The sequence below is a fragment of the Oreochromis aureus genome, linkage group 23 (assembly GCF_013358895.1).
Source record: "Oreochromis aureus strain Israel breed Guangdong linkage group 23, ZZ_aureus, whole genome shotgun sequence".
Classification (NCBI taxonomy): Eukaryota; Metazoa; Chordata; class Actinopteri; order Cichliformes; family Cichlidae; genus Oreochromis; species Oreochromis aureus.
The window spans coordinates 34565003-34592267 of record NC_052963.1 but is presented as its reverse complement, the minus strand read 5'-3'; the positions used below and the strand labels follow the sequence as shown (position 1 = coordinate 34592267).

Below are 27265 nucleotides of genomic sequence, written 5' to 3'. Positions count from 1 at the left end.
ATTTCAGTTGATCATTCCGTGTGCCCTCCTTGTTTGAACTGTTTTTTTCTGAAGTATTTCTCCCTCTCACCCCCACTTCTCTGTGATCCTATACTCTGCTCTCCCTCCTCTCCGCTCTCCCTCCTCTCCGCTCTCCCTCCTCTCCGCTCTGCTCTGGAGCAGGCAGTTACTAGGGCCGTGTTGATCTTATGGTTGTCTGCTCATTCACAAGAAACGGACCGGATCTAAACACAAGTAGCCTGCAGAAATAGTTGGCAGTGAGCGGAGACAGAAGATTTATTTTGATAACCTGTGTGTGTAAGTTTTTAATTTACGTTTTTGAATATAGTATTGTTTTGGTGTTTTAGACTTGTGGTTAGAAAAAAACAGCTATTAGAAAGGGTCTTGAAAGTACACCACACACATTAGCATCAAATTCATTAATGCCATGAGTGCAACTGAGCTGATGTTTTAATATTTAAACAGTTTAGAAAAAAGTGAACATATTCTGGAAATATTCACATCAAATATTGCTTATAGGTACTGGGTTAATAAAAATGAAGGTAAGCATACCAACACATAATTAATCTATAATATATGTACCCTATATGTAAACGATAACATGCATATGTCAGTGTAACAACTAGCTAGAGAAATGAAGCTAGTTTATTATACAGCATTGTATAACTATTGCGAAATCTTAAAGTAGCAGTAGTAGTACACAATTACAGAAATAATCGATCTATGTAAAGCCGCCATTTAGAAATGTTGATTTTTAAATAAATGGAAAAGCGTGCACACCAACCACATAAATAAAATGATGTCAGCGGGCACGGAGCCCCCCTCAGCCAGCCTCCCTGAGCACACAGGGAAAGTGAGCGTCAAGAAGAAGGCGGCCCTTAACGGCCTTTCCGGCCGCGCACTCGATTCCCTTGCTGTCAATCACGAGCACACGCGCTCCCATTGGCTGAGCTCTTTCGCATTTATCGTGCCATCTCGTCGAGCTGCTGCTGTGTAATCGCAGGTAACTTTCTTACGATAGCCTTCCGCTGGGTACGCTAGTGCTCGTAGCGCTCCCGTATTTTGAGGCTTGCAGACACCGGAGCTCAAACCGAGCGTCGCAGATACACGTTTCTAGTGTTTCGAGTACCGGAAAACGTTGAGTGTGCATTTTTCCCCCCTGAAAAACAGCCCATCTCCGAAAGGCGTTTGAAATCGGACACCGCTGGCGTTGAGGCCGTCACGTTTGTGCGGAGGGATACGTTGTTGCGTCTGACAATGTGGACGGAGGTGGTGAAGATGTCTACGAGAAGAATGAAATCATCTCAGTTGTAACAACAAAAAAGGAAGACGTGAGATTAGTTACTATAATAGATTTGTTTGCACACAGACTTGTTACAGAGAGGCAAACACGTGGGCGCTGTGTGGAAAAAACAGGCTTCCCGGGACAAAAGGAAGACATCTACTGTGCTCCAATGCGTTTCATGCACTGAGGTCGAAATACTCTTGAAGTTTTATGTTTTTCTCCTTGCGAGTCTCCGCTTTTCTTTTTACTCTTGGATACCAGACACTCGGGGAGGAGAGGTAAAAAAAACACACTCTGTACACTTCGTGTTTCGGGGGAAGTTGCACGAATTCGACGCCTTTCATTGACGCGTATTTTGACGCCTGCAAATTGTCGAAAAGTTTTCGGGAATGTGTGGTTAAAGCGGGGGGATGTAAGTTTTTGTCTGGTTTGAGGTGGCGAGCCAAGTGTGTGATGGTCTCCGCATCGACCACAGAGAGAAGGAAATTACTCCTTTGTTCTGCAAAAAGAGCCCGTTAACGTTAAATGTTCGAGCTGCCCGACGAGCCTCGGTTTGTTTTTTTTGTTTTTTCCACCGTGTGCCTTAGCCGCTTTAGCTCCGAGCCACCGAGGGAAAATATCAAATCTTTACGTTGTCCAGCATTTTGGCTGAACTTTGTGATGCGGACCGACGTGTGTTTTCCACACAGGCCGGGAAAAACTTTCCATAAAATCCCTTTGGTAGCCCTTTAAACATTCCTTTATGGAAGTGTCTGGCCACCAGCTAGACTTATTTTATTGCACATTTGGCAGGAAATTCCTCATGCTCCCACCCCCACCGTCTCTTCCACTCTGCTCCCTCATAATGCACGATTGGACCCTAATAACATGCGAAAGAAAGAGCTTTAGTATCTGTTGCATGAAGTTTGGAGCCTCGCTGCTGTTCTGGGCGGTCAGAGCCGTGGCACTTGTTTTACACACTGATTAGACGTGTAGTTTGTTGGTCTTGTGGACGATGTCACCGCGGATCAGAATAAGCCGTGAGTGGGTTTAGCTGACAGTAAAAAAAGGAAAAAAAAGAGGGGGGGAGAGAAAAGGTTGGTCCCTGGATGTGGCCTAGCGGATCTGATCAAATAATGTGCAGCCTGCATCCTGTGGTGCACATGTTCTCTGGCATTGTTGTAAAACTATTCCTATTAACGTGTTTATGGCGTGAGGCCCCAACATCCGTTACTTTAATGCAGTGTTTGAATCAACAGTAGAAAATGCTCATTGTGTTCTTGTGGTAATAGCATTGTTATAAACATGTTATAGTCTTTCCCCCTTTATTTTTATTTTTTTGTTTTTTAACAGCAGGCTGGATTGGACACAGCCAAGAAACAAGCATTTGAGGTTAAGTAACAGGGACCTAATTTGGCCTATCATTGTGTTTGAAAGCCAAAAACTCGGAAAGCTATCGAAACCCAACTCGTTATGGTTTATAATAAACTTTAAGTGGTGATTTGTTTTCGGTTTGGCTCAGTGTTTTGTGATAACTGGAAGTGCAGTGTCCTTTTGTGGAGAATGACCTGCCTTCTCTGCCTTGTGTGGGTGACAAAGACCCCCAATGTGCTTTCTTCAAATATTGATCCAGCACTAGCTGAAGATGCCATTTTGTTAACATTAAGCCCCTCCATGTGCTCTGCTCCATTTAACTCTGTGCTAAAGTCATTTATTTTAGCAGCGTGTGTGTGTGTGCATGGCAGGATTTTCCTTTTGTAGGGCGTCTTATTCTAAAAGTTTGGGATGGCAGTGACAGCCATATTTCTAGCCTATTTACACTTGGGCCAGTGTTTTGTGTATGCTCACTTCCTTTTCTCGTCCCAAGGTTAAATTAGTCTCACTTGTTCTGCCTTCTCTGTACTGGGACAGCAGTGTTTGGCTACCTTTGAAATGACTTTTCTCGTGTAAGCAGACAAAGGATTTGTCTCCAAGTTAGACTTTTTATTTCTTAAGAAAACTCCAAATTTGCCCCGTGTTTACATCACACACCTGCATTTCTCCAGGATGTGCATCTTTCTTGTTTTTTTTTTTGTTATTATTTATAACATCTGTTTATGCTAGTGCTGAATTGGAAAAGAGGCTGTAAAAGCACACCACCTGTTGGTGTCCGAGTGCTTCTGTTCTTCCAGTTGCTTCCCTTACCCCCAGTTTCCCTGTGAGGCGTAGAGAAACACCGCTCGGCATCAGAGAGCGGCCCTCAGGCTTGCGTTGGAATGCAAAACACTGGGTAAATCCAGTCTTCGTGCTCACTGTGTCATTTGACAAGGTCCTTTCTGAGTTGACATATGGTAATTTGGTAATGACGTGTTTGCATACAGTCATTAGCTCTGCTTTTCACCCCTATTTCCTTGGGCTAACAATAGTCCCAATTATGTCTGTAATTGTAAATTCTTTTATGTAGCAATGATCGACATATGGCTGTGTTATTTGCCAGGGTTGCGTAAAATGAAAGACTTTTTTTTTTCTTTTTCTTTTTTTTTTTTCTAAGTCATTACTTAGAAGTGATTTGACTGAAGGCAGAGTATTCATCACTTCATGGCGGCGTCTCCTCCACTGCCTGGATGGGAAGGCAATGTCTGAGGGGAAATTTGCATTTTTAAGTAGACCTGCCTATGGTGTGTAGTGTTCAGTAGCTTCGTGTTGTCCTTTTTGCTGTAGCTAGCCCATGTTTCATTGAGTTATTTCCCAAATACGCAACATTTAAATAAGACCTGCATATAATTGTCATATTTGGGGAACTTTTTGAATTAAAAAAAAAAAAAAAAAAAAAAGGTCATGAGAAAATTACTTTTAGCCAAATTGCTGACATACTGCACCCCTGCACTGGTGTCTAATGAGAGAGAAACAACCCGCCAATAAGAAAGCGTAAGCGAAGGGGGTGTGAGCTAGACAAAGTAGGATAGTTTGACTCATCCTTTGCCATCATCTCTGTTTAAGAGGAACATGTAACTTCTTTTTGTGTTTGCTAGCGCCATTAAAATCCTGTATCTGCAAATTTCTCTCGTAGGGTTTATTAGAAACTGAAGGGTATGAACGAACAGCAGCAAAGAATGGCTGCAGTGGAAACTGACAAGGAACTCAGCGACCTCCTGGATTTCAGCGCGGTAAGAGAGCGGGCTCTGGGTGGCAGTGGTAGGTGGGTGGCTATGGGAGGAGGAGAGTGCGATACAGGTCTGGGCATAGGCGGAGGTCAGGGGGATGTGGGATAAAGACCAAGGGGGTTAAAAAAAAAAAAAAAAGCTTAACGTTACAAATAGAAATGTTAAAATCTCTGTATAACGGCCTCTCTGTCAGATCAAGATATTTGCATTCTTCATTCTTGGCATCAGAGTAGTGCAGGTAAAAGTCATGCTGTACTCCAGGTGATGGGTGAGAATGAAGTCACACTTTAGGCTACTCAATTACTGAGATGATGCAGAGGTATAGGTTACGAGGAAATTGATCGTCCTGCCGTCAAACAGAATCCACTTTAAAATGTAAATATTGAGTCAGGAGCAGCTACAGGAAACGGTACAAATAATCTCACCGCTGTTTGTGTTGTGAGGAGGTTCTTAGGGGGAAATATTGTGATAGAAGAACGTGGCTGAGCAGACAGCTTCCACCTTTCTTATTGTCACATTTTTAGTCTTTAAGATGACATTTTCACACAGATGCTGTGAGAGCTATCCTCCAGACGTTATCTACAAAGTGGATAGAGGAATTCTGTTGAGCTTTATTTACCCGCGTTTCAGTTTATTGTGAAGCTTTTTTTCAGCTGACATAAACATCACGGAGCCCCGGTGGAGCTGTGTTAGATTTTTCTTTTCTCCTCAATAACCCGAATAGCTGGCGAGGCTAAGTTGCAAGCCCTGGATAATTATTATATGCAGAGAATAATCGGTAATTCAAAACTCCGACTCTCAGTGAGCTGTCGTTAGCAGACGTAATGTCCTATGAGATTTTTTTATTTATTTTTTTTCTTCAAAGTTGAATTGATGTTGTTTTGCTACGGCAGAGAACAACAGAAATGTATTTTGTGTGCATATGTTATTAGTAAAGCACCATTATAATGCTGCTTGTTGCTGTTAGCTGCTTTGTTTGTGCTGGAGTTCAAGGAAACTTAGCCTATGTTCTGAGCAGGGCTTTGTTGCAGGTTTCATTGTTAGTCACTTGGGTTTGCTAGGAAAGCCCAGATTGATCAGCTGCCAATTTGTATCAGCAGATGTTCTGTTTAAATATGACATTGATAATTGGGTGAGAAACTGTTGAACGTTACACAAACGAATTTCCTCCTCTTTGTTTATTTGTTGGCTGCTCATAGGAAAGCAAGTGAGATTGGACGTGACATAAAGAAAACTAAACGTGTATTAGGCAGTTAAATGTAATGCAAGAAAAGACGGTCTTTTAATCAGAATCTTTGGGTACATCATACATTTAAAAAAAAAAAAAAAAAAAAAAAAAAAAAAAAAAAAATCACGTGCGGCAATGGAAGATTGTGTTTTTCTGTCCTAGTTACAGACATGTTTGGTTTGTACAGCAGACTTTGGCCGTGTCACTGAAAGATGGTCCTGTGGTAAAACCCAGAGTAGAGTGGCTTGCTGATGTTATTAACACACGTCAGTTACGTCATTATAGTTTCATTTTAAAGTGCAGTATTTTGTATTGTTTGGGGTGTAACTTAATTAGACTGTTTTATGCGTTGTTTGCCATAGAATAAAAAATCACTTATGTTTTAAACTCAAGAATATTTATAACTTGATAGATTTTTAGGTTTTTGAGGATGCTGAAAGTTATAGATGGTTAAATCGAGTTTTTTGTTTTGTTTTTTTAAATCCTGTTTATATCTCACTTTAGACTCATCCAAATCTGAAATGCCTGTAAGGTGGAGGGGGTGGGGAGGGGGCCTCACAACTGAACGATGTGTTTGTGTGTGTGATGTGATGTTAGCCATTAGTGAAAATAGGATGTGTGAAGTGTGCCATCATTTTCCTTGTTACTTATGGTATCTCGCTGCTTTTGTCTTGTAGATGTTCGCGCCTCCAGTAGCCAATGGGAAAAACAGAACGATGACACTCGCCAGCACTCAGTTTGGTGGATCAGGTAAGCTTTTCGGCTTGATCTCACAGCATTTTTCTTAAACTGTATTAGTTTTGATTCCTGCGCCATTCTTAATCTTACCACTTGTTTTTTAATTGACATTATGGTGGCTGAATGTGGGATTTGACACAGCAACATTAAGCAAATTTGCTGTTAAATCAGTGCTCTTTAACGGTATTATAAATGTAAAACTGGAGTAACGGGAAAAAAAAGAGGGCTTTTCTTCGTAATTTACAGATGACATAATGGAGCACACACATTAAAGGTCAACCCTCTGAGGTGACAAAAATTTCTAACCTAACCTTTGTGGTATTTATCGAGCAGACAGTTTCAGTTTTATTTACTGATGTTTTGAGATCTTTTCCACTTCCTTGGTATAGGTAAATTTTATTTGTGGTGCATGCTGCTCTACAGAATTTCATTTGAGACTCTAGCTATAGTTTCAGAACTGACATCCACCCCCCCCCCCCTCTCTAATCCACAGACTGATGAATAGTTTTCATTGGATCAGCTTTCTGCCAAAGAAAAATGTATAGCAAAGTGTTTGTGGTTATATCTGTTTACATGTATTACACTGAGTAATGGAAGCTGTCCCAGGAAAAAAAAGATGCTCACTGAAACCCTACAGCCTGTTCTATGTCTGTTTATCCATGTTCGTATTTGTTTCACAGTTTTAAAGGTGAAACTATCCGCAATTAAACCACTCAAGCACCTGAAGGCTTCGAGTAAGCTTTTCTCTCTTCCTGAAGGTTATTAGTAAGTCATGTTACTTCCATTCCTCTGTCACCCTGCCAACCTGGTGTGTGAAATCGAGTCACACTCCCCAGTGTTCCCCAGAGTGAGAACTTGGCCACTGAGGAACAAAGGCAAAGAAGGGGGCTTATGGACTTGAAACGACTCCCCCACCCTGAAGTGTAAAACACTCCTCCCCCAACACAGCACAGGGCTCTTACCCCCACTGATCTGCAGGAAATGGCTTGAATCTGAGACAATGTCCCTCACCCCCAGCTTGCAGCCTCTTAAACTGGCCCAGCATGCAGAGAGTGGCCAGAGTGAGAGAGAGAGCTTGTTGAATAGAGGGATCAGCCTGTGGAAGGCAGGATTCTGTTTGTTTCTATTACAGCAGGCAATTACTAAGCAGTGAGGAGTTAATTCCTCACCCCTCCCCACATCCCAAAGTGTGACCCTCGGTCATTGAAACCCATTTTAATGTGATACTTAAAGCTGCCACCTTTAACATTTTGGAGATCGGCAGGTACCCTCTAATGGCACTAGAAAGCCAAAAAGCTAATGTGCAAATTCCAGCCTAAGAGGTTCTCGTAGATCTGTGTCGTGTTATAACATGCACAGTGAACCGACTACAACGCAACTATACGAGGAAACATGTTATTAAAACTACAGAATTTAACTGAATGTGCATTATTTATAGATGGAATAGGTACATGTGGCATTTAGGTGCCTCTTTTTGTTTTGTTTTTGAAGCTTAGCCACTGTAATGGAAACAATACTGCATGGCTGTGGGCCAGGAAACCGACTTATTTTCGAAATGATGTCCATTAAACCACAACGCCTATCTATGACGTCACCTCGGTGGCTTGTCTATTCAGGGATCCAGCAGCGCGGGAATGGCCGCAAGTAGCCCAGTGGCCCACCAGACCACCTCTATTCATCAGCACAAAAGTGCTCAGAGGGGTGCTAATTGCATTAGGCGTCCTCCCTTCCTCAGTGGCCTGTGTGTGTGTGTGTGTGTGTGTGTGTGTGTGTGTGGGTGGCTGGGTGGGTGGCTGGGTGTGGGTGTGTCGAGGAGAGTAGAGTGGATGTTAGGGGAAAGAGGAGAGGATTGGCAAGAAGTGTGGGATGTTTAAGAAGTAGGGGAGGCAGAGTGTGACGGTGTGGTGGGAGCTGGCCAAGCCCACAAGCCTTCAGGCAGGCGTCCCCTCTGTCACCTCTGCAGCTGCTGGCAACGTCTCCAACCCCCTTCACACACACACACAAACACAAATACAGGGGACGTGACAAGCTCGCTTTCCTCAGATCACAACAAACAATTGTCACATGTAGCCTCTCTAGGCGGCTAACTGGCTAGCTTTGCATTTACCTTTTGCACCTCAACTTGTCCGCCTGCACACAGCTGCAGGATTGTCGCTTACTGTAGTTTTCTGTACTTTACTTAGTCGCAGCAAGAAAATCGAAGCCCTCAGAAAGGGGAAATCTCAAAGGCGAGTGGCTTCCTCCTTCAGCTAAATTAAATGTTTTCAGAGCCCGCAGCTCTGAGAAAGTTTGTGGCTCGGAGAATAAACATTTTTCTGGGCTCTGCTTGTGAGTCGGTATTTGCCTTGCCATGTTGAGTACATTTGCACTGGTCATGCCAAAATCTAGATGGATGTGATAGAAATCCAGAGAACCTGTTGTTTTCATGCGAAACCCTCGACTTTTTAATGATAATCCAGACTAATTGTGTGTTTAGTGGTAGTATTATTTGCTTACTGAAAGAAATGCATGTTTTAACTAATTTTGATGGCTTATTTTTTCAACAGTAATAAAGTAGTAATGCTCACATTGCCTTTCTAGACTGAAAATGGCTGAAGTTTGATTAGAGATTAGATGCATTAATTGGCATGAGCTTCATTTCTTAAGTACTCTCTTGCTGTCCTTGTGTAACGTTGGAAGTCCTTGTCAGTGTGTCCGCCGAGAGGAGACGCCGACGTAAGGGTTTAGTCAGAACTGTTTGCATCATTTTCTTTCAATTAGAAATTTAAAAAAAAGTGTATAATTAAATTATATATTACTGATGTACTTGAGTGTGACTTTTTGTCATTATTAGTGATTACAAATACCACTATAGAAACGCTGAAAAGTAGTCTTCTGGGAAAATGATAAAACGCAGCACAAACAAACCGCGTGCTGTAGAGCTGGGCGATATGACCCAAAATTGATATCTCAATATTTGTTTAAAGCCATAAAGTAAGAACAAAAAGAGAGTTCTTAGTCAAAGCCGTGTCCCAGATGTCACACAGGCACTTTTATTAACATACAGCATAGATGTACATGAAAAAAACTACTCAAAAATAAATTATGAGCATTTATTAAATAATGATGCTCTATAAATAAAAGAAAAACTATGTTGTTTTGTGCATAACAAAGAGCTCACAATTGTGCAGTCAAAATGTAAACTAAAAGACGCCGAGCATAATAACATAGACAGATTTCACAGCTGCTCTGTTCCCAACTTCTACTGCGTGACTGACAGCCTGGAGTTTGAAATCCGCTTCAGTAACCATGTCTCTGAACAGGTGCCATTTATGGTCCTTATACACACACAGTACGGTAATATTACGTTGAAGCACAGTACGTATTATTACTCGCGAGGCTCCTCGGTAGCCGTAATGCTCCGACAATCCATCAAGCGGTGCAGCTCCGTAGCTTAGCAAAGTCGAACTAAAACATTTTTGACAGATTGCTGAGCGCTGTGTATCACACAAAATTCGGTTCGCGGTCATCAAGCACAACCAGAATTCATACAAAAGGCGCGCAGTCAACTTTTGAGAAAATGAAAGGATTTCAGGCCGTGCATGGCGTTAGCGTGGCTAGCTCGTTAGCGTGGTTAGCTCGTTAACACGTTGACGCCGTCCAGCCCCACGCACGGGGCGATGCGCAGTAACTCATTAACGGAGATTTGCCGTGTCCATCTTGTCGCTGCCTGCAGGTGAAGCGATGGGGGAGGAGGGGGAGTTGTGTTCAGTGAAGGAGAGGCGAGGTCGAGTAACGTTGCGTAGAGACAAAAGTGGACGAAAGAGAGGCAAACTTGCGGCTCCGCAACTATAATTATAACGTAACATAGACTATATCGATATAAAGGATATTGTCACATCTTATATCTCGTATAAAAATATATCGATATTTTTTAAAAAAACTCGATATATCGCCCAGCTCTAGCGTGCTGTCAAAGGACGTAAGGAAATGTGTGAGCACTGCTACCCAGTAGCATTATCATGACTACGTGATGTCATGATGATCAATTACAGCAACAGCTGATAACAGTTGATAACTACTAAGTTCACTATGTTCACTGTTTGTTTTTGTGCTGGACAGTAAAAATATTTATGGCAGCATGTGGAGCAGCACAATAGCGCCTATAATATAATGCACGGTGTATTCTAATTCTAATTTAGTACCACTGAAATTTTGTTTGACATGAAACGTGACAGGAGATTAACAACAATAGGAAGATCTCTCTTCTGGCGTTGCTGGGCTCTCCTAGGCGTCAGTGTCACCTCGGCAGCTCTCCACCTTTGTTTAATTGCCTCCGAGTTAATTACTCCACTAAGTGTGAAACAACGTTGTCAGACTTCTCCTGCACAGCCGTGCTTTCGCTTCATCCTCTGCACCCCTGTTGTCCAAATGGAGGCTTCACAGGCGGATGAGTGGGGTATTGAAAATAGCTGCGAAGATGAAGTTACTCTCTCAACTCTGTGCAGAGTGCAGGTTATTGTCGACAGCGGGGATGCGTAAACGTGTGTGTCACCAGTTACTTTTCTGTATTTGTAAAAATACTCATGGTCTAACAGCAGTTTTGGATGACGCTAGAGTGTCTTGAAGTGGAAAAGAGAAGTTGTTTGAATGAAAATTTGCAAGGCTAAAAGCAGACATTGTTGAGTCCTCTCATCTAAACTAGATTTTTATCTCACTAATTTGGTACTACTTCTGCTGGCACGGAGCTTTGGCTTAAGTGTCTCCATTCAAAATCTGTCATCTTTATTTAGCGGCGAGCTCGTCGCCGACGTCCTGTGCCATCGGACATGGTTGACGGTAGTGCTGCGCTTTATTAGTGCTGTGGCCTTTCGGCACGGCCGATCTTTTCGGATGCCCTCTCCTAGCGGCTCGCCTGATTCTCCATGCCACTGGCATCAGCTCCATAGATCACGGCTGTCGCAGCGTGTGTAGGTGCTTGCACCGCTCTGTTAGTCTCATCACTCATTCTCGCTCGTCAGCCGGGCTGCTGATCTCACCCAGACCCCTCTCACACTTGTCCCCCCCCCCTCGTCCCCTTGCTTTCTCCTTCCACTCGCTCGCTCTCTCTTTTGCTTTCTCACACACATTTTTTTAATTAGGCAAAAATCAAAGACGAAATATGAATATTCATAAGGAAACCGCATTAATATGCACAATTATGCAAATCAGCATGCAATTAAGCCTTGTGTCTCCAGAGAGCCTGGATAGCATTAGTGCATAAGACAGGGAGAAGGGGATGATGGGGGTATTTTGGAGTTTTCTGCTCCACCAGTCTTTTGGCTGTGTTTTCTTTGTGCTCCGCATCGGCTTTTTCTTTACCTAAAACATAGCATTTCAGTTTTTGGCACCACACATTGTTTGTCAAATTGACTGGGTGGAATTTAAATGTGGTTTAGATGACATGTTACTCTGACAACAATTGGATTACATTAGAATGCTAATGGTAAACGTCCTGTTATTCAGTGAGCATAAAGAACAGCATGTATCCTACATGTATCTTTAGAAATGGTTTAACATATCATGGTGTTGAACAGAATTAGCTTTGATCAGTGTAAATTCTCTGGCCTTGCTTATGAAATACCCATTGTGGCCACTTATAGTCATAAAATGTTTTGTTCAACTCCAGGGTCAAAACAGTTCATGTCTGTAATAATGCACATTAAAGTGGTTTAAGGTTCTCACCTTGGACTGCTCACTTCTTCTAGTATCTAGTTTGTTTGGACTAATGCCGATCCTCCCTACCTTTCATTGTGTGTCTCTGCAGCGATAGACGAGCGTAGCGGCTCTGGGTCTTGGGGCTCCGCGGAACAGAACAGCCCCTCGTTCAGCCAAGGACGGGTAAGCTCCAAATGCACACACTCGGCCTCTTCAGTCGCTCATGACTTTAAGTTTGCAAAGCTTTAACACCAGATGCCACGACACTGTCACTCACTCACATTCAGTTAACCACTGCGCCGTAGATGAAAACACAAACGTCCTATCCTCCAACCACAACTACAGCTTAGTACTTTTCTCATCCGTGTGCCATATGCAATTTGAAGCTGTAGTTTTACTTTCTACCTAATAACTTTGGCCCAGGATCCTGCATTGGCAAGCTCTCTGGTAGCCCAAACCTCTGTCGAAGCCCACCGGTAATTGCAGCTTCACATCTACCATAACTGTCTTGGCACAACTCTGTGTAAATACAAGGAACAGGGGGGTGAAATGGATGCAGCAAGCTTTGATTACCACAAGTTGATAATTAAGAAAGTTGGTTTGATTCCCTCGAGCTGATGCAGATTTGTTTGGCATGGATCCTGTTAGACAGAAAAGCAGAGGGAGGGTAAGCGCTAAGCCACGCAGGGGTGCTAAAAAGATGTAGCTGGCCATGTAAGCGTGTTAGTCTATATGCCTGAGGTTAGTGTCTGCCATCCTTGGCCTTTTATGGTTAGTTGTCTTGTTTTATGTGTGCCATTGTTCCCACAGGGTTATGGAGAAGGATCCCACTACAGTGAGCATGAAGCCTTGTCCTCTCCATTCATCAGTTCAGGGATTGCTGGTATGTTCTGCTTCCTTTAAGTAAACTTTGATACATGTGACTTTTATCTGTTTAAGTTTTAGCACTTGAGTCGTATCAGTTTACAAAATTATAAAAACGTCATCCTTGGTACCAGATGAATGTTGCCTTGTCAAACGCCAGCTTTAAGAAACTCATGCTGATGGAGACCGATTGGACGGTCGTGCATATATTTATGACCGTAGAGCTGTCTTCTGGATGGCAGAATGTGTATGTATATGCATATGTGTATATCTGTGTGTGAGTACGTGTGTGTGTGTGTGTGTGTGCTCATTCGTTGAGTGTTGGGGATGTTGGGGTATTGAAGCAGAAACCTTCCCTAGGGTTTTGTCTGGCGGGCGGCTTTATGCAGCTGAGCGTACTGAGGGGAAAAAAAGGGAGGGCATCTCTGGACTTTTTGTACTTTAGAAAAACCTACTTTTCATTTGTATTAGCACACTCCATTGCGTCTTAATCTGCGTATACAGCTCAGGGTTTCACTTGAATTAATGTTGAAATGTCCATCATGTTCACCTCACAGGTAAAAATGAGAGACCACCGTATTCTTCGTTTGGAAACCAGGTATGTTTAACAGCGAGAATACATGTGTGACCTAATTTCATGTAGTTTGCCTTGTGTAAGACGCCCCGTATTTTCACTTCTCTTTTCATGTCGGGCACTTTGAATTGACAACGGTCTTGGTTTCTTAGAAAAGAAACCATGCTTTCCCACGCTTCTGTGTGTCTTATTAGTAAATCTTATCTCTCTGTCCTCCCCTAGCCTGGTTTTCTTCCTAGCGACATAGCAATGCCCAGCCCAGATGCCATGTCACCCTCTGGTCTGAAGTCTGGCTCTCAGTTTTATCCTTCATATCCTAACAACCCCAGGAGAAGGCCGCCTGAAGGAGCCATAGGTACGTCATGGGGCATGCAGTGTGGCTACTAAGTACTTATTTTTTTGTCTATGTGAGAGAAATCAGATTGATTAATTGGCTGATTATTTATTGATCATTTAACTGCGTGGTGTGCGGTAGCTCCAAAAATGGTGAAAACTGTCCGTTACAATGACCCGTAGCCCAACGTGATGTTTAAAATGTGTCATCAGATCATCGGGACAGAAACAGCTGTCTCTGTTGTTTTGTTGAACATAAATCTAAATACAAAGCTACAGTGTGTGCACACGAATGCACCTCGGCATTTCATACAAACTGATGCGCGTACAGAGCGGCATGCACTTGCTGCATCTTGTTTTTTTTTTTTTATTTATTTTCTGGTCTAGCTTTAAAAATACAAACATGCTAACATGACATGTACCCTCGCTTAGTCCATATTTGTGTTCCTGCCTCTTACACATTTTCTGTATGTCTCTGCTGCCTATATGTAGAAACCCAGCCAAAGAAGATTCGGAAACCCCCTGGCCTGCCGTCCTCGGTAAGAGCTTATTTCTGCTCGTCTACACCGCTCGCAGCCAGTCCCTTCTCTCGCCGTCTCTCTCTCTCTCTCTCTCTCTCTGCACACACACTGCTGTCCTCGCTCTGCTTGAGCAGTTCTGTGACAGACAGGGGTAAAGACCCTCTGCTCAGTCAGACTCTTAGCGAGCTGACAGTTAGGCAACTCAGGCCCCAGTAAACATCATCACTGTGGTTGTCTATATAGTCAAGTGGTTTCAAGTGGTTTTCTGGGTTGATTGTCACGTAGTCAAGTAATTTTGCAGGTTTTTAGGTGCTTTGTTGACGTCTACATACCTTTTTCTGTAGCCTAGATTGAATGATGCACTTCGATAGAACACATAGTTTGCGGTTTGCTGACGCACAAATCGCACAAAGTTTGGGTCTCAAGTCATGTTTTCTGATGTAGTTTGTTTCATTTGCTTTATTGAGCTCAGAGTCGAACAAATATTCGCAGAATTTTGTGAATTTGTCTTTGTTTTGTTTTTTTGTTGTTGTTTTTTTTGCGCCTTTATAGTGTGCAAACAGGAAAGATGTATAGCTAATTATGTAATTATAATCATTCTGTCCAAAGTTTGAATTCTTTAAATGACAGTGTCTGCGTTTTAGTTCCTCAATGCTGGGCTACTTGTAACGTTTGAGCCTGTGGAAAACAAAACTTAAAGGGATGAAGTTGTGTTTAAATTTCTTGTTTGAACATATTTAAAACTGAGAAATTGTTGCTCGAAGGTAAAGAAGTGTCTCGCAGGGCCCAGACTGTACTGTCACATTATAAGAGTTGGCAGCTGCTGATGCAGCTGATGTGAGGATGATGGCAGCCAACCATAGCTGGAGATACTAGTCATTGTTACATGTTTGAATATACAGTCAGTGAATGCTGACAAAGAATTGTCTCAGCATGTGCTGCTGTTACTCAGACTAGAAATCTTTTTCATTATGTGTCTTGTGCAGTGATTGCAGGTTATTTAAACTCAGAAACCTGGTCGTGTGTGGCTTGCCTGTGTTGCTGTTGGCTCTGTCTTGATGTCTAAGCTGCTGGTGGATCATCAATATAAAATGTTGCCACTGCACAAATGTCTTCTGACTTCTAAGATGAACATATCCACATTGCTATGAACACAAGCAGAAGGAAAGATTAAAATCAATTTCTCAAACACTTTTAGCCATCTTTGCCCTATTTTGTTTGTTTTTAAAATGATCTGATTGTATGTTGCGTAGATTTTTATTCAGGCGTTCACTCAGACCAAGGCTGATAGCGTTACACGCGCAAAGAAGGCAAATTCAAAGGCTTGTATGTCTGACAGGGTCCATACAAGATGTCTTGAAGTGTAGTCTGACAGGAAATTCAGGCAGACTTGAACAGAGCTGCGTTTTGACTCTTAAGTTGACGTACAGTCTGTGCATTGATTAGATTGGTGTTTATCAGATTGACTCGGAGCGTAACTATGGGAACAGATCAAAGTTGAACTCGGCGAACTCTGTGCTTAGCCGAATTTTTTGATTTCTTGTTTGCTTATGAAATGAAGAAGCCATTGCTTCTGCTGCCATCTCCCACCTGTGGGTGTTGTCGCGTTGAAGTGGCTGCCGAAACCTCTACGTGCAGACAGGCTTCGCCAAAGCGACTACATCACAGAGACGGAGTGTCAACGCTCTGTCTGGTCGAGCCCCTCTCTCTCTCTCTCTCTCTCTCTCTCTCTCTCTCTCTCTCTCTCTCTCTCTCACTCACTCTCTCTCACTGTCTGAACCTCAGTCAGTCCCCGCAGCGTGAACGATGGCTGCGTGGTTTTAGTGCGAATGATGAGACTTCTGTGTGTGAACCCCCCTCCCCCACCTCACCCAGCCCTCTGCCTACGCCTCACCACATGATGGCCTGGGTGGGCCTCCCCCTGTGAGTGACCCAGTTGTGAGGCGCAGTGCTTGTGAGGCCTCTTAGCCCCGTGTCTGAGCCCAGATTAATGATAGCTGGTGATGATCCTGTGGTCTTTCCTTCTTCCCACACTCCTCTCTTGCCGCTGTTTTATTTTTTTTTTGTTTGTTTTTAAACCACCTCATCAGCATATTCTACTTTTCTATATCCACTTCAGTTTCAGAAATCATTTTGCTTTGTAAACGCAATATCTCATTTGCCCTCGAGCTAGCTGACTTGAGTTTCCCAGCGTTACCTGCGCACAAGATCCTCACCCTCACCGTGCAAATCGTACGCCTCTTTTCATGTGCAACAAACAAAAAACATGGAGGAGCCTCTCTTCTGCCCCCTAGTTGTCCAGTATACTAACCACAAACCCCTGTGGTTGAATAAAGCGCTCTGAGGTTAGTTTGATGTTAATCTTCATCTACTCCCCACCCCTTGCCACAAGCCGCTTTTTTTTTTTTTTTTTTTTTTTTTTTTTTTTTTTGTCTGTGTGTGTGTGTTTTTTGTTTTGTTTTTTTTCTCTCTCTCCTCCTGGTGTAGAGACCTTTACACGGTCATAACCTGAATTACATTAAACCCCTATTAGTTGAGGATTTTACCCTAGCAATCCCTTTCTTCCTGAGAATACAATTATCCAGCAGCACTAGTCATTGTGTAGTCCTGTGTTCCCATCTAGAGCGGCAGGATTCACTCGACATTGTTCCCTGTGAAAGAACAACTCAAAGCCTATTGTTAAATGAAGCCATCTCCATCATGTTTTCCCCTGAATTAACCGTGATCATTTTAAATCCCCTGTTTCCTTCACACTCCCCTGGCCATATCAAGCTTTGTTTAAGTCATTTAGATTACCTTCTCCTGTCCCCCTCAACACCCCTTATCTCTCTACCCATTTCATAAATCATCAGGGCCTTCATTTTTTTTTTTTTTTTTCCCCCTCAGTCCTCCCCCTTGCCCCTTAACCACCCCCTACCCACTGCAATCTCTCCCTCTTTCTCTCTCCCTCTCTCTCTGTCTTGCTGACTGGATCCCAGCCCCCATCTCTCTCCCTCTCTTCACTCCCTCTCCTCAGCCCAGCTGCCTGTGGAGTTGGATGTGGTCCAGGAACAGGCAGATGGCTCTGTAATTAGAAGTGCATCTCTCCATTCCCTTTCCACTTCTCCCTGTTAAATCAAATTACAGAAAAAATCCCTTCTCTGGATTAGCATTCTTTGCAGCATAGCCTCCATTCTCTTTCTCTCTCCCTCTGTCTGCATGTAGTACAGAGGAGGAGAGGAAAAGGAGGACTGAGTGGTGGCTGATAGCCTGGAAACTGAAGGCGTCTCATGTCCGTCTTCTGTTGCTGTGCTCGGAGGCCTAGCATCAGTGGTCGTTTGCAATATTTAGGAACAATGTGTGGTCGAATAGTTTAAGGTGCAAGTATTTAAAATGTCTACAATATTAACCAAAGCTGTTCTTTGTTATTTTCAATCCTCTGACGCTCTAGTGCGAGTTTGAGGACATAGCTTTTGGATTGTGCATGGATGGGTGTGTTGGCTCACTGAATGCATGGTATGTGTGCGAGCTGATACCGAGTGTGTTATAGGGAGGGGCTGCAGGCCAGGCAGTGCGATGTCACTGGGGTCCTAGGAGCTAGAGAGGAAGTGCTCACTGTGCACTGGGATCTAAGCCGTCGCTGTGCCCAGCATGCCATGGCCACTGTGTTCTCCTCCACGGGCGAGGAGCCGGCCTTCCTCCTCCACCGTTGGCAGACTCCCTCTTGCCATCTTGTGGTCACTTGGCGCTAGTGTAATTAAATGGTTATCCATAGCAAAGACGAGATGGATCAATTCCACAGTACTTCATCTTTCGTGATGGCTCAGGATTCATAGTAAACCGCTAACACACATGAGCGCTGGTGTGTATTGTTGTATTGTATAACCGTAGTCCAACTGTTTGTCACGTCTCTTTGTTTAGGTGTATGCTTCCACATCTGGTGACGAGTATACCAGAGAAAATGGGGGATATCCTAGTGCTAAGCCTGGAGTCTACCCTACCTCTTTTTACTTGCAAGGTAACCTTTCATAAAATATGACTCTGCCCTGTAATCTTCTTTGAACTGTTTTCATATTAATTCCAAACATTTTTTTTTTTTCTTAGATGACCCCTGGTCATCTTCTGGCTACTCTGCCATGCTGGGTAACTCCCCTCACATTGGACAACCAGGCTCCTTTTCTGCAATCAATCCACAGGACAGGATGGTGAGTAGAAATGGCCTCAATCCCATGCTGATGGTTGATGTTGTGGTAACATCCACATAACAACACGTAACAACAGCATAAGTCATCGTGGTTTATTTTAAACGTGCTGTTAATTGTTTGGATGTTCAACATGCCGTACCCATTCTCATTGCGCCAAGTACACAATGCAGATTGGGTTATTTTTTTCTGTGAGCAGCTTTTGTGCTTTATGAAGCTACCTGTATCCCATCTCCAGAAACATCACCCCCTGCCTCTGTCCCCACAGAACTATCCTCTGCACAGCAGCGAGGTCAACGGCTTCCACTCAGCCCCGACCACCTACAACCACACGCCCACCATCAACGGAGAAGGCATAATGGGTAAAGAACCTTTGAAAAGAGCGCGTCGCAAACCTCTCCATCGCTGCTTCGACGGCTACGTGGTCAAACGGAGTTGTTTTTTCAGATTAACAAGTCATCTGACTCGCATTTATTTTATCTCTGCAGCCAACCGAGGCACCACAGCTGGCAGTTCAGGAGATGAAATTGGAAAGGCTCTTGCCTCAGTGAGTTCTTTTCTCTCTGTTTGTTGCTTTAAATTAGTGCTGGGCAATAAAACACTTTAAATAATTTTCCCGAGAGTTTTATATCCTCTAACGAAGTGAAAATCAGCAGTGATGGTAAATTCTGTTGGAGACATGAGTGGAAATTCAGCTCGGGGAGCGTCTGAAAATGGCAAAAATGTTAGTTAGATGGTGTAGGATTATTTGGGATATAAAGAGTTTTACCCAAAACAGATTGATTGTTTAAAAAAAATATCCTGAAGGGGGAGTGAAAAACTAAAACAGCTGTTTTTTTGGCTTCAAGTGGCATAGTTAAATTTTATAAACCCTTTTTAAATCAGTTTTTTTGCTGTTCTGCTTACAATAACCTGGGTCCTTAAGCATTTCCAAGGTGATGACAATAAGAAATATCTAACCATTAGATATTTAATGTTATTTATTTTTATTTTTTAGAAGAAAGTTTAGACATTAGATCTTTGGACATGTTTACCTATGAGTATTTTTACCTTTTGAACCCAGGAAATTGAATTTGTTTTAAGTTTTTATCTGCTCATACTTTCAGATTTACCCATCGGACCACAACAGTAATAATTTCTCCTCAGCTCCATCTACTCCTGGATCTCCTCAGGCCATCGCAGGTACATTTCTCTCATACGGTGTTAGTACTTCAAAAATCTCACAATAAAAGATAATCTCATTAAAATGACAGACGTTTATGTTCATCCTTTTTTGACCTATGTGGAAAATTTGTATCGGTTCCGCATTGTGCTGATGAACCTCAAGGCTGTGTAGATTTAGCAAATCAAAAGGTTGGTAAACTGAGTTAAGGTGGTTTTATCGCTGCCGTGCAACCACAAATTTGGTTAATGCATCAGCGTGAACTGGACAGTACAGTTCATTTCACTTATTCAGTCTTACCTGATTGTGTTTTTTGTCGTAGAAGAATGAGTGCGTTGAACTTGAGTAAATGTTTTCTTGTGCGTTTTTAATGTTATTCAGCAGAAAAATGTGTCTGCAGTGCCACCTGGTGAAAAGTTGAGAAATGCCACTTAACCCACACCCAATATTTCTCCTTGCAGGACCTCAGTCTCAGTGGCAAAGACCAACCACACCCAGCTATGAAGGGCCACCACATGCACTGGTATGCCAAAATATTTTTCTGCTGCATCAAACCTAATTAAAAACCTGACGTTGCCCCGTGTGGGTGTGTTCTTCTAGCCTTTGTATGCTGTTGCTTGTTGTAATAGTTGATGTCCCGCCTTCATCTTGACAGCTTAGCTCATCTTTCATGTATTTATACAGCAGAGTAAAATGGAGGATCGCTTGGAAGAGGCCATCCACGTGCTCCGTAGCCACGCTGTGGGCCAGGGCCCCGGCTTAGAGGGCGCCCACTCTGACATGCACAGCCTGCTGTCTTCAGTACACAACGGGGGCCTCGGAGGCCTCTCTCCAGCTTTCCCCAATGCAAGTCTTGCCCTCAGCAACAGACATCCCGCAATGGTGAGTCACCTGCTCTGTTCAACATGTTTTCTTTTGTTTTTAAGAGAGGTGTGGGCTCGTGATGCTGCTTTGAAACACAAAGCAGACAAAAGTCCTCGTCTAAGCATTTGTTCAGTCTGCGGTTTCATTCATAGGAGATTCAAATTGGGTACGCTCCTGAAGAGGCTGTCAGTGTCGAGGTTTAAACGAACACGCTCCGGTTTTTAAAACATGTTAGAAAACTGAGACGTGGGAAATGATTTACACTTAAGGGGAAACTTTGTTGTGTGTTTAATTTTATGATGCACAACAAATTGCCCTTTTGAACAGAAATGTTTTTCAAGAAAGGATTTGGATTAAATGGGGGAAAAAAAATCAGTCATAAAAATTAGTCTGGGTTTTATCTCCACCAGAAACACAAAACCATCAGTGGTGATGCTTTGTGCCATCTGCTGGCCAAACGGTGTACAGCAAGAGTTCATTTTATATATACTTTGTCTCTGAGTTATGTAAAACCAGTTCCAAAAAATATTAGCAAATGAGTTTATATTTTTTATTATGAATGTCAAAAAGTATTCAGTTATTTTCAATACATGTCATGTCAGTTTTGGGTTGTTGTGTTTTTTTTGTTTGGTTTTTTTTGGGGGGTTTTTTTCTTCTTTTTTCCTGGATTTCTGTTAGGGGGGGCTTTGTAGTCTGTGTATCAGCTTTGCTCTACCTGTCCTCAAGAGACTATCGTGACCGTTCTCCACCTTTACCAGCAGGGTGGGAAACATGAGGAGCCCACAGGTCTTCCTCCCAGCAGCACTCTCCTGCACGGTCATCACGCATCTGGCCCCACACCAGCAGTAAGCCAGCCAGAAGGCTTTACCAGTAAGTTTGATTAATATTTATTCATTATAAAAATGTCAATTTTACATATACACAGATTTCTTTTGGACTTCATCAGCTTCCCCGGTGCTGTATGCACTCCTGAAACTATTAAAAAATATTAAAGCTTCACGTGCTGTGTTTGTCCGTAGGTCTCCCGGGTGGTTTGGCTCGCTCCACACACTCCTCCAGCAGCTCAGATATCAAAAGAGAAGACAAGGAGGACGATGAAAATTCATCTGTTGCAGACAAGTCAGAGGAGGAAAAGAAAGACACCAAAGCGGCACGCAGTCGAACAAGGTAAGGTCCTTGCATGTTTAGTCTTTTCACCTCAAACTTTCAAAATTTTAATTCTGTAAAAATCAAGCTCAAACTATTACTTTGTCAAACAAAGGTGAGGATCGTTTTGTCACTAAGAGAATATAAAGGGAGTCAGCTGTCACGTTTATACAAATTTAATTCATCTCAGTTGTCTCTACTTTTCTGTGTTTCCCAGTGATTGCCTAGGCTATGTTAGGTTTTTAACGATGTCAAACCCCCCCCTCCCTTCATGTCACGTTTTCAGAAAGGAGGCGTTGACCCTCCAGATGCTCTCTGGCCTTTCAGACCAGAAAGATGAGTAAGTTTCTCCAATAGAGAATACTTTCTAATGCTTTGTGGGCTTTTGCCAGGCATCACTGAGCAAACAAATGCCGCTGGAGCTGATGTCTAAACGATCTCTGCTCGACAGAGTCGTCACAGTATTTCTCATTCTGAACTTTGCTACTCATTATTCACCATTTCTGCACAGTTACCACCTGGAAGTTTTGAAATTTGAACCCAAAATGCTTTTTAGACTACAAATAAATGCAAGCATGAAACAATAGACATTTATCCCAAGTCCAGCATCACAGTAATGAACAACGCTGCACAAAATCAAAAGAAGTTTGGGTCGTAAAGGTGAAGGCTAAAGCTGCTTACCATGCTTAGCTTCTTACAAGACATACATTTTAAATCTGCAAACACTTCTCACACACAGCAGAGAATGTTTTTCTAATTGAACTTGTGTGGGATAAGCATTTTAATTAAATGATCATATGAACTGCTTCAGCAGTGTTGGGAATTGTTTCTTTTAAAATGAACTTTTGTATTATGAGGTTAGAGCCCTTTACTAAGACACATTTGCAGGATCAAAAAGAAAAAAGCTCTTGTGATTCTTTGCGCCTGTTGGTTACGTTGTCCAGAGGCCGTTAGTCTGTACACATTTTGCATTTGTTTGTTTTTTGCCCTTTTTTTTTCCCTCCACAAATTCAAAGTGATGCAAATAATTCCACAATGTAAATACTGTTCTTCCTCATTCACATATAAACTGCTGGCTTGTAATGCAACTCAAGTGTTGCATTACAAGACACATGTTGCCCCCAGCACTTTTCTTCAGTAATGCTTTCTCAGCACTTTAACGAGTCTGCTTAAAACTGAACTGGTAGAATGAGCACTTTTATTTTGTGGTTTCATCCCTTCATTTTTGCTTGAAACCAGTCAGGAAGACGATGAGGACCTTCCCCCCGAGGTGAAGATGGAGCGCGAGAGGGAACGACGAGTGGCTAACAACGCCCGTGAGCGCCTTAGGGTACGGGACATCAACGAGGCATTTAAGGAGCTTGGGAGGATGTGCCAGCTGCACCTCAGCCACGACAAACCTCAGACCAAACTTCTCATCCTTCACCAAGCTGTTAATGTCATCCTCAATTTAGAACAACAAGTCCGAGGTCAGTCTGCACGTAGACTCTTACAGATGAAAATCCCAGCTTTGTGGACCTCTCTCGAGGACTAAGGCTCATTTCTGTGTTCGTCTTTCTCAGAGCGTAACCTAAACCCAAAGGCGGCGTGTTTAAAACGCCGCGAGGAAGAGAAGGTGTCTGGGGTGGTGGGTGAAGCACCCATGCAGCTCTCAGGAGGCCATCCTAGCATGGGTGGAGATGGCCACAATCCAGTTGGCCACATGTAACCCCAGGTAGGCCCAAAAGACTCGTGTTAGAATTTAACCTACTTGCAAGTATACATTACCCACAGTCATATTCTATCATTTGTGTGTTATGCAGGAATGTCGTTGCATTATGTCATTGTGCTCCTTCCTTTTTCCAGATCTGGTGGTGTTTTTCTGGCTGTCAGAGGATGTGGCCTTAACAGATTTCTTCCACCCGTTATTCTCAAGTGTATGTGTGTGTGTGAGAGTGTGTGAGAGAGAGCGTGTGTGTGCGCGTGTGTATGTGGACATGTCTGTGTATTGTCCGTTCAAATTTCAAGATGCACATTCACACTCGTACACACATGCATACTGCCAAAACTGACACAGCCTGTTTGTCGCACTCCCAACCATGACTACAAGCTCAAATGTGAAGAACTGTCTTTCTTTTTTTTTTTAAATACATGTAAACCTTTTTTTTTTCTTTTTTTTTTCTCCTGGTTTCCACACAATGGTGATGGAACACAGGAGTACTTTTTTTATTTTTATTTTTTTGTCCTGCCACACATTGGGGCTTCACACACTGCCGAGAGGTGCTCTGGTGGGGGTGGGAGGGAGAGAAGAGAGAGACCTAAACAAATAATTTGAATCAAGGATTTGTGCCTAATTGTTACATGTTTTCTATTTGACATTTAAGCAAATTGCTTTACATGTGAGGAACATTTATTGTGAGGGATTGCTTATGTGTATGAGCAATTATTTTTAATGTATGTCATTCCCAGCGTGATGGTACAGTCTTACATATGTTATGTAACCAAGCCCATAGTTGAAGTTGAACTGTCAAAATTATTTTGCGCGTGTGTGTGCGTGTGTGCGTGTGTGTGTGTGTGTGTGTGTGTGGAGGTTGGGGAAAAGGTCACAAGGCAAAGGTCACAGTTTTGACAGTTGAAACGCAGCTTGAAGCATGAAAGACGGAACTCTGACTTAGAGACAGTCTCTGGCCGGAGCCCAGTCACATCACACGAGGCATCTGGAGACTTGGAATTGAAGACTTCTTCCTTGAAGACGATAATCTATCCAACTGGGAGAATCTGTCAACAAAACAAAACTGTTCTTCCTGTTTGTTGACCACAAATTCGAGTGTTACTCCAGTAGTTGCTTGTTATCGATCCAGGTTTTTGTACCGCTTTATGTACTAAAGCATCCACAGACGAAAGCACAGTCGTGTAGTTTTAGGCTGGACTTTGAGTGTTGACCTGTTTCACGTTTCAGTCCCTGTGAAAGTCTGTATGAAAGCCATTTGAATTACTCGCTGAGTGAACAGCGCCCTTTAGTGCTGTATCTTTGAAGTGGTTTTGATGGTGCCAACAGACTTAACGGCTCGAATATTTCCCCTTAATTGAAGTTCAGCAAAAGGAGAAAAAAAAATTTACAAAAAAATAAATAAATCTGGGTTTCTACAAAGGAGGGATCTCATCAGTCCGCAGGCGTTAAAGCAGACGAGCTTCTGTGTAACCGAAGCTTTGTTTCCTAAATGAGCATTCCCACTGAACTGCAGCCCTTCACCTTTCTCCTGAGTAAGTGTGTTTTCACGTTTCTTACCGAGAGAAGTGTGATGTGTAAATTCACTTCATACATTATTCTGTTTCATTTTTCAAAATTAAATATATATAAAAATATATATTTTTTGTTAGTCTATACATTGTAGATTTTTTACATAAATGGCAATATTAGTTTGAAGTTTAGAGTGTATTGTAGATGAGCTGTATAAGGGGATATTTGACATTTAATTCAAAATTGAACTGGGATGGCGGCGGAAAAGGGTTGACGGATGACAAATGGAAAATGTTGAAAGCGTTTGGTGTGTCCTTTTATTCCAGTTTTAGTTGTGAGGCGTCTCATCAGCTACCCAAGAGAATTCTTTGTCCATTTGGGAGCGCGTGGGCAGAGTTGGTGCCACGGACCTGCTGAGGCATTCTGACCCCAGCAGGGGGCGCTGGAGAAAAATGGGGGAGGGGATTTTTGTCTCTAACAGTAATTATGCAACTGGTTTTTGAATGTAGCTACCATACAAATGTGGATCGCCTTCATTTTCAAAGTTGTGTTCCTGGGTTTTGTCAGTACGGTGTAATAGTTTTCACTTCACTCTTCTTTGTTTCTGATGTCTGTCCTCAATCGAGCGGCGCTTGGCGTGCAGCTCGCTGTTCAACTTCCTGCTCGTTTATTTTGGAGGCAGATGCCTGTGTTGGGGTTTAAGGTTAAGGACAATATGGAGAACAAAAACAGTGTTATTGTGATGTTATTCCCATGTCATGTCATGTTGTGAATGGCTTCTTTTTACCAACATGTAATCACAAATGGGAGGTGGAGCATTTTGTGTGTTTAATTTCTACAAAAAGAGATGAAGAAAAAGACCTATACAAATCAATAGTGTGGCCTTTTCATTCTCAAGACTTAAGATGTCATGATGGGAGAGTGATGCCTTATCAGTGCCTGAACTTGTATTTTTTTTTTTTTTTTCCATTTAAGACCGTTTTTATTTTGTGAACCATATCATTTCATTTATCATGGAGATTAAAGAGGTACTTGTTCATTCCCCCACCCTCCCTTCTCCTAATGCTTTTTTCAGTTTTCAGGAAGAAGTTTAAATGGTATAAAGAGATTTTTCTTTCAGTGTATCTAGTTAAAATAAATAAATGTTACATAGATCTTGTTTAGTTTTTATTCCTCTTTTTTTCCCCTGAAATATTCAACTGGATTGTCCAATCTGCTGTTTTAGTGAAGGTCACGGGTCCAGGTCCTGAGTTTTCTGTCTGTCCTGTATTGCTAAAGCGTGGCAGGGTTCAAGAGGTGCTGCTTCTGACTCTGCTTGTCTGCCTTTGATGCACAGAAACCTGTTTCGGTATGTGCTGCATGGTGTCGGCGTGGACAGTTTATTTTCAGGTGTAAAGACTTTCTGCATTGCAGCGTCCAAGCCCTTCGCTGCAGTGACTTTCAGTATGTGTCGTCACTAGTGACAATTTTCAACCCCGACCTTTCACTCTTCCAGCTCTTTGGTGGTGTTGATGGAGACTCTTTTGGGACATCCTTGATCACTTCAGTCAAAAAGTTGTGTTTTGAAGTTTTGTCTATTGTCACATGATCAATGTGTACTGGATACCGCGATGGCAATTCCAAGGGAAGAATTAGATGTAAATTAGTATTCCCTGGGCTGGACTTCTGTGGCTGGGGGAGCTTTTTCTTTCTTGATTGAAGTCTTGACGTAGACACAGTTTGAAATCTGACAAACAAACAACCACCCCAGTCACTGCAGGAGCTTGTAAATGTTTCAGCTGATGGGCTTGGACTTGTTTTGTTCACACGAGAGCATAATTAAAAACTTTCTTTCGACAGTTTTGTCACATCTTTGTTGAACTAGAAGGGGGTTGGACCATTGAGTGTTAACGACATTCACAGGCACAGAGCTTGACATCTTGGAGTGAGGACACTGTTGGCTGCTGGTCCTCAGAGTGCCTCACTCAGCCTGTCTCTCTCTTATATATATATATTTACATATATAAATATATATAGTTGAGAACTGTCCTGTAAATAACAGTAATGTAGCAATAAATGTGCCATTTTTAATAACAGATTATACCTTTTCCAATGTCTGGCTTTTGAATATTGTATACATTAAAAAAAAAAAAAAGGAAAATAAAGGAAACCATTGTAATAAAGGGTTAAAATAATTTGTCCATATTTTCTATTGCCAATATTCGGACAGGGTAAAAACTCACTTACTCGAGCTCCATCAGAATGCAACAAAGGCGCCACGTTTAAGGGCAGATGTGAGCCGTTACTGGAGCTCTGAAGCCAACATGTTTAAACAGCCCTCTTTTGTAAACGCAGGTCTTTAAAATGGTGGC

General features: G+C 42.5%; 1 protein-coding gene across 3 annotated transcripts; it reads left to right on the top strand.

Annotated features, from left to right (window-relative positions):
- The first annotated feature begins 996 nt into the window (after positions 1 to 996).
- Positions 997 to 27088, top strand: tcf3b (transcription factor 3b). 3 transcript variants are annotated; one of them, XM_031726736.2, is made up of 21 exons: positions 997 to 1563; positions 4314 to 4410; positions 6313 to 6385; positions 12159 to 12232; positions 12860 to 12932; positions 13471 to 13511; positions 13710 to 13842; positions 14313 to 14359; positions 18242 to 18338; positions 18425 to 18525; positions 18791 to 18884; positions 19011 to 19069; positions 19629 to 19704; positions 20146 to 20207; positions 20369 to 20566; positions 21310 to 21418; positions 21568 to 21715; positions 21981 to 22034; positions 22934 to 23163; positions 23257 to 23408; positions 23540 to 27088. In XM_031726736.2, exons 2-20 carry the CDS (start codon positions 4336 to 4338, stop codon positions 23400 to 23402), a joined length of 1890 nt encoding a protein of 629 aa, XP_031582596.1. In that variant the 5' UTR covers positions 997 to 1563; positions 4314 to 4335; the 3' UTR covers positions 23403 to 23408; positions 23540 to 27088. The 3 variants fall into 3 exon arrangements, with proteins under 3 accessions (XP_031582596.1, XP_031582595.1, XP_031582597.1); XM_031726735.2 differs by having other exon boundaries at positions 21307 to 21418; XM_031726737.2 differs by lacking the exon at positions 4314 to 4410 and having other exon boundaries at positions 21307 to 21418.
- The last annotated feature ends 177 nt before the right edge of the window (positions 27089 to 27265 follow it).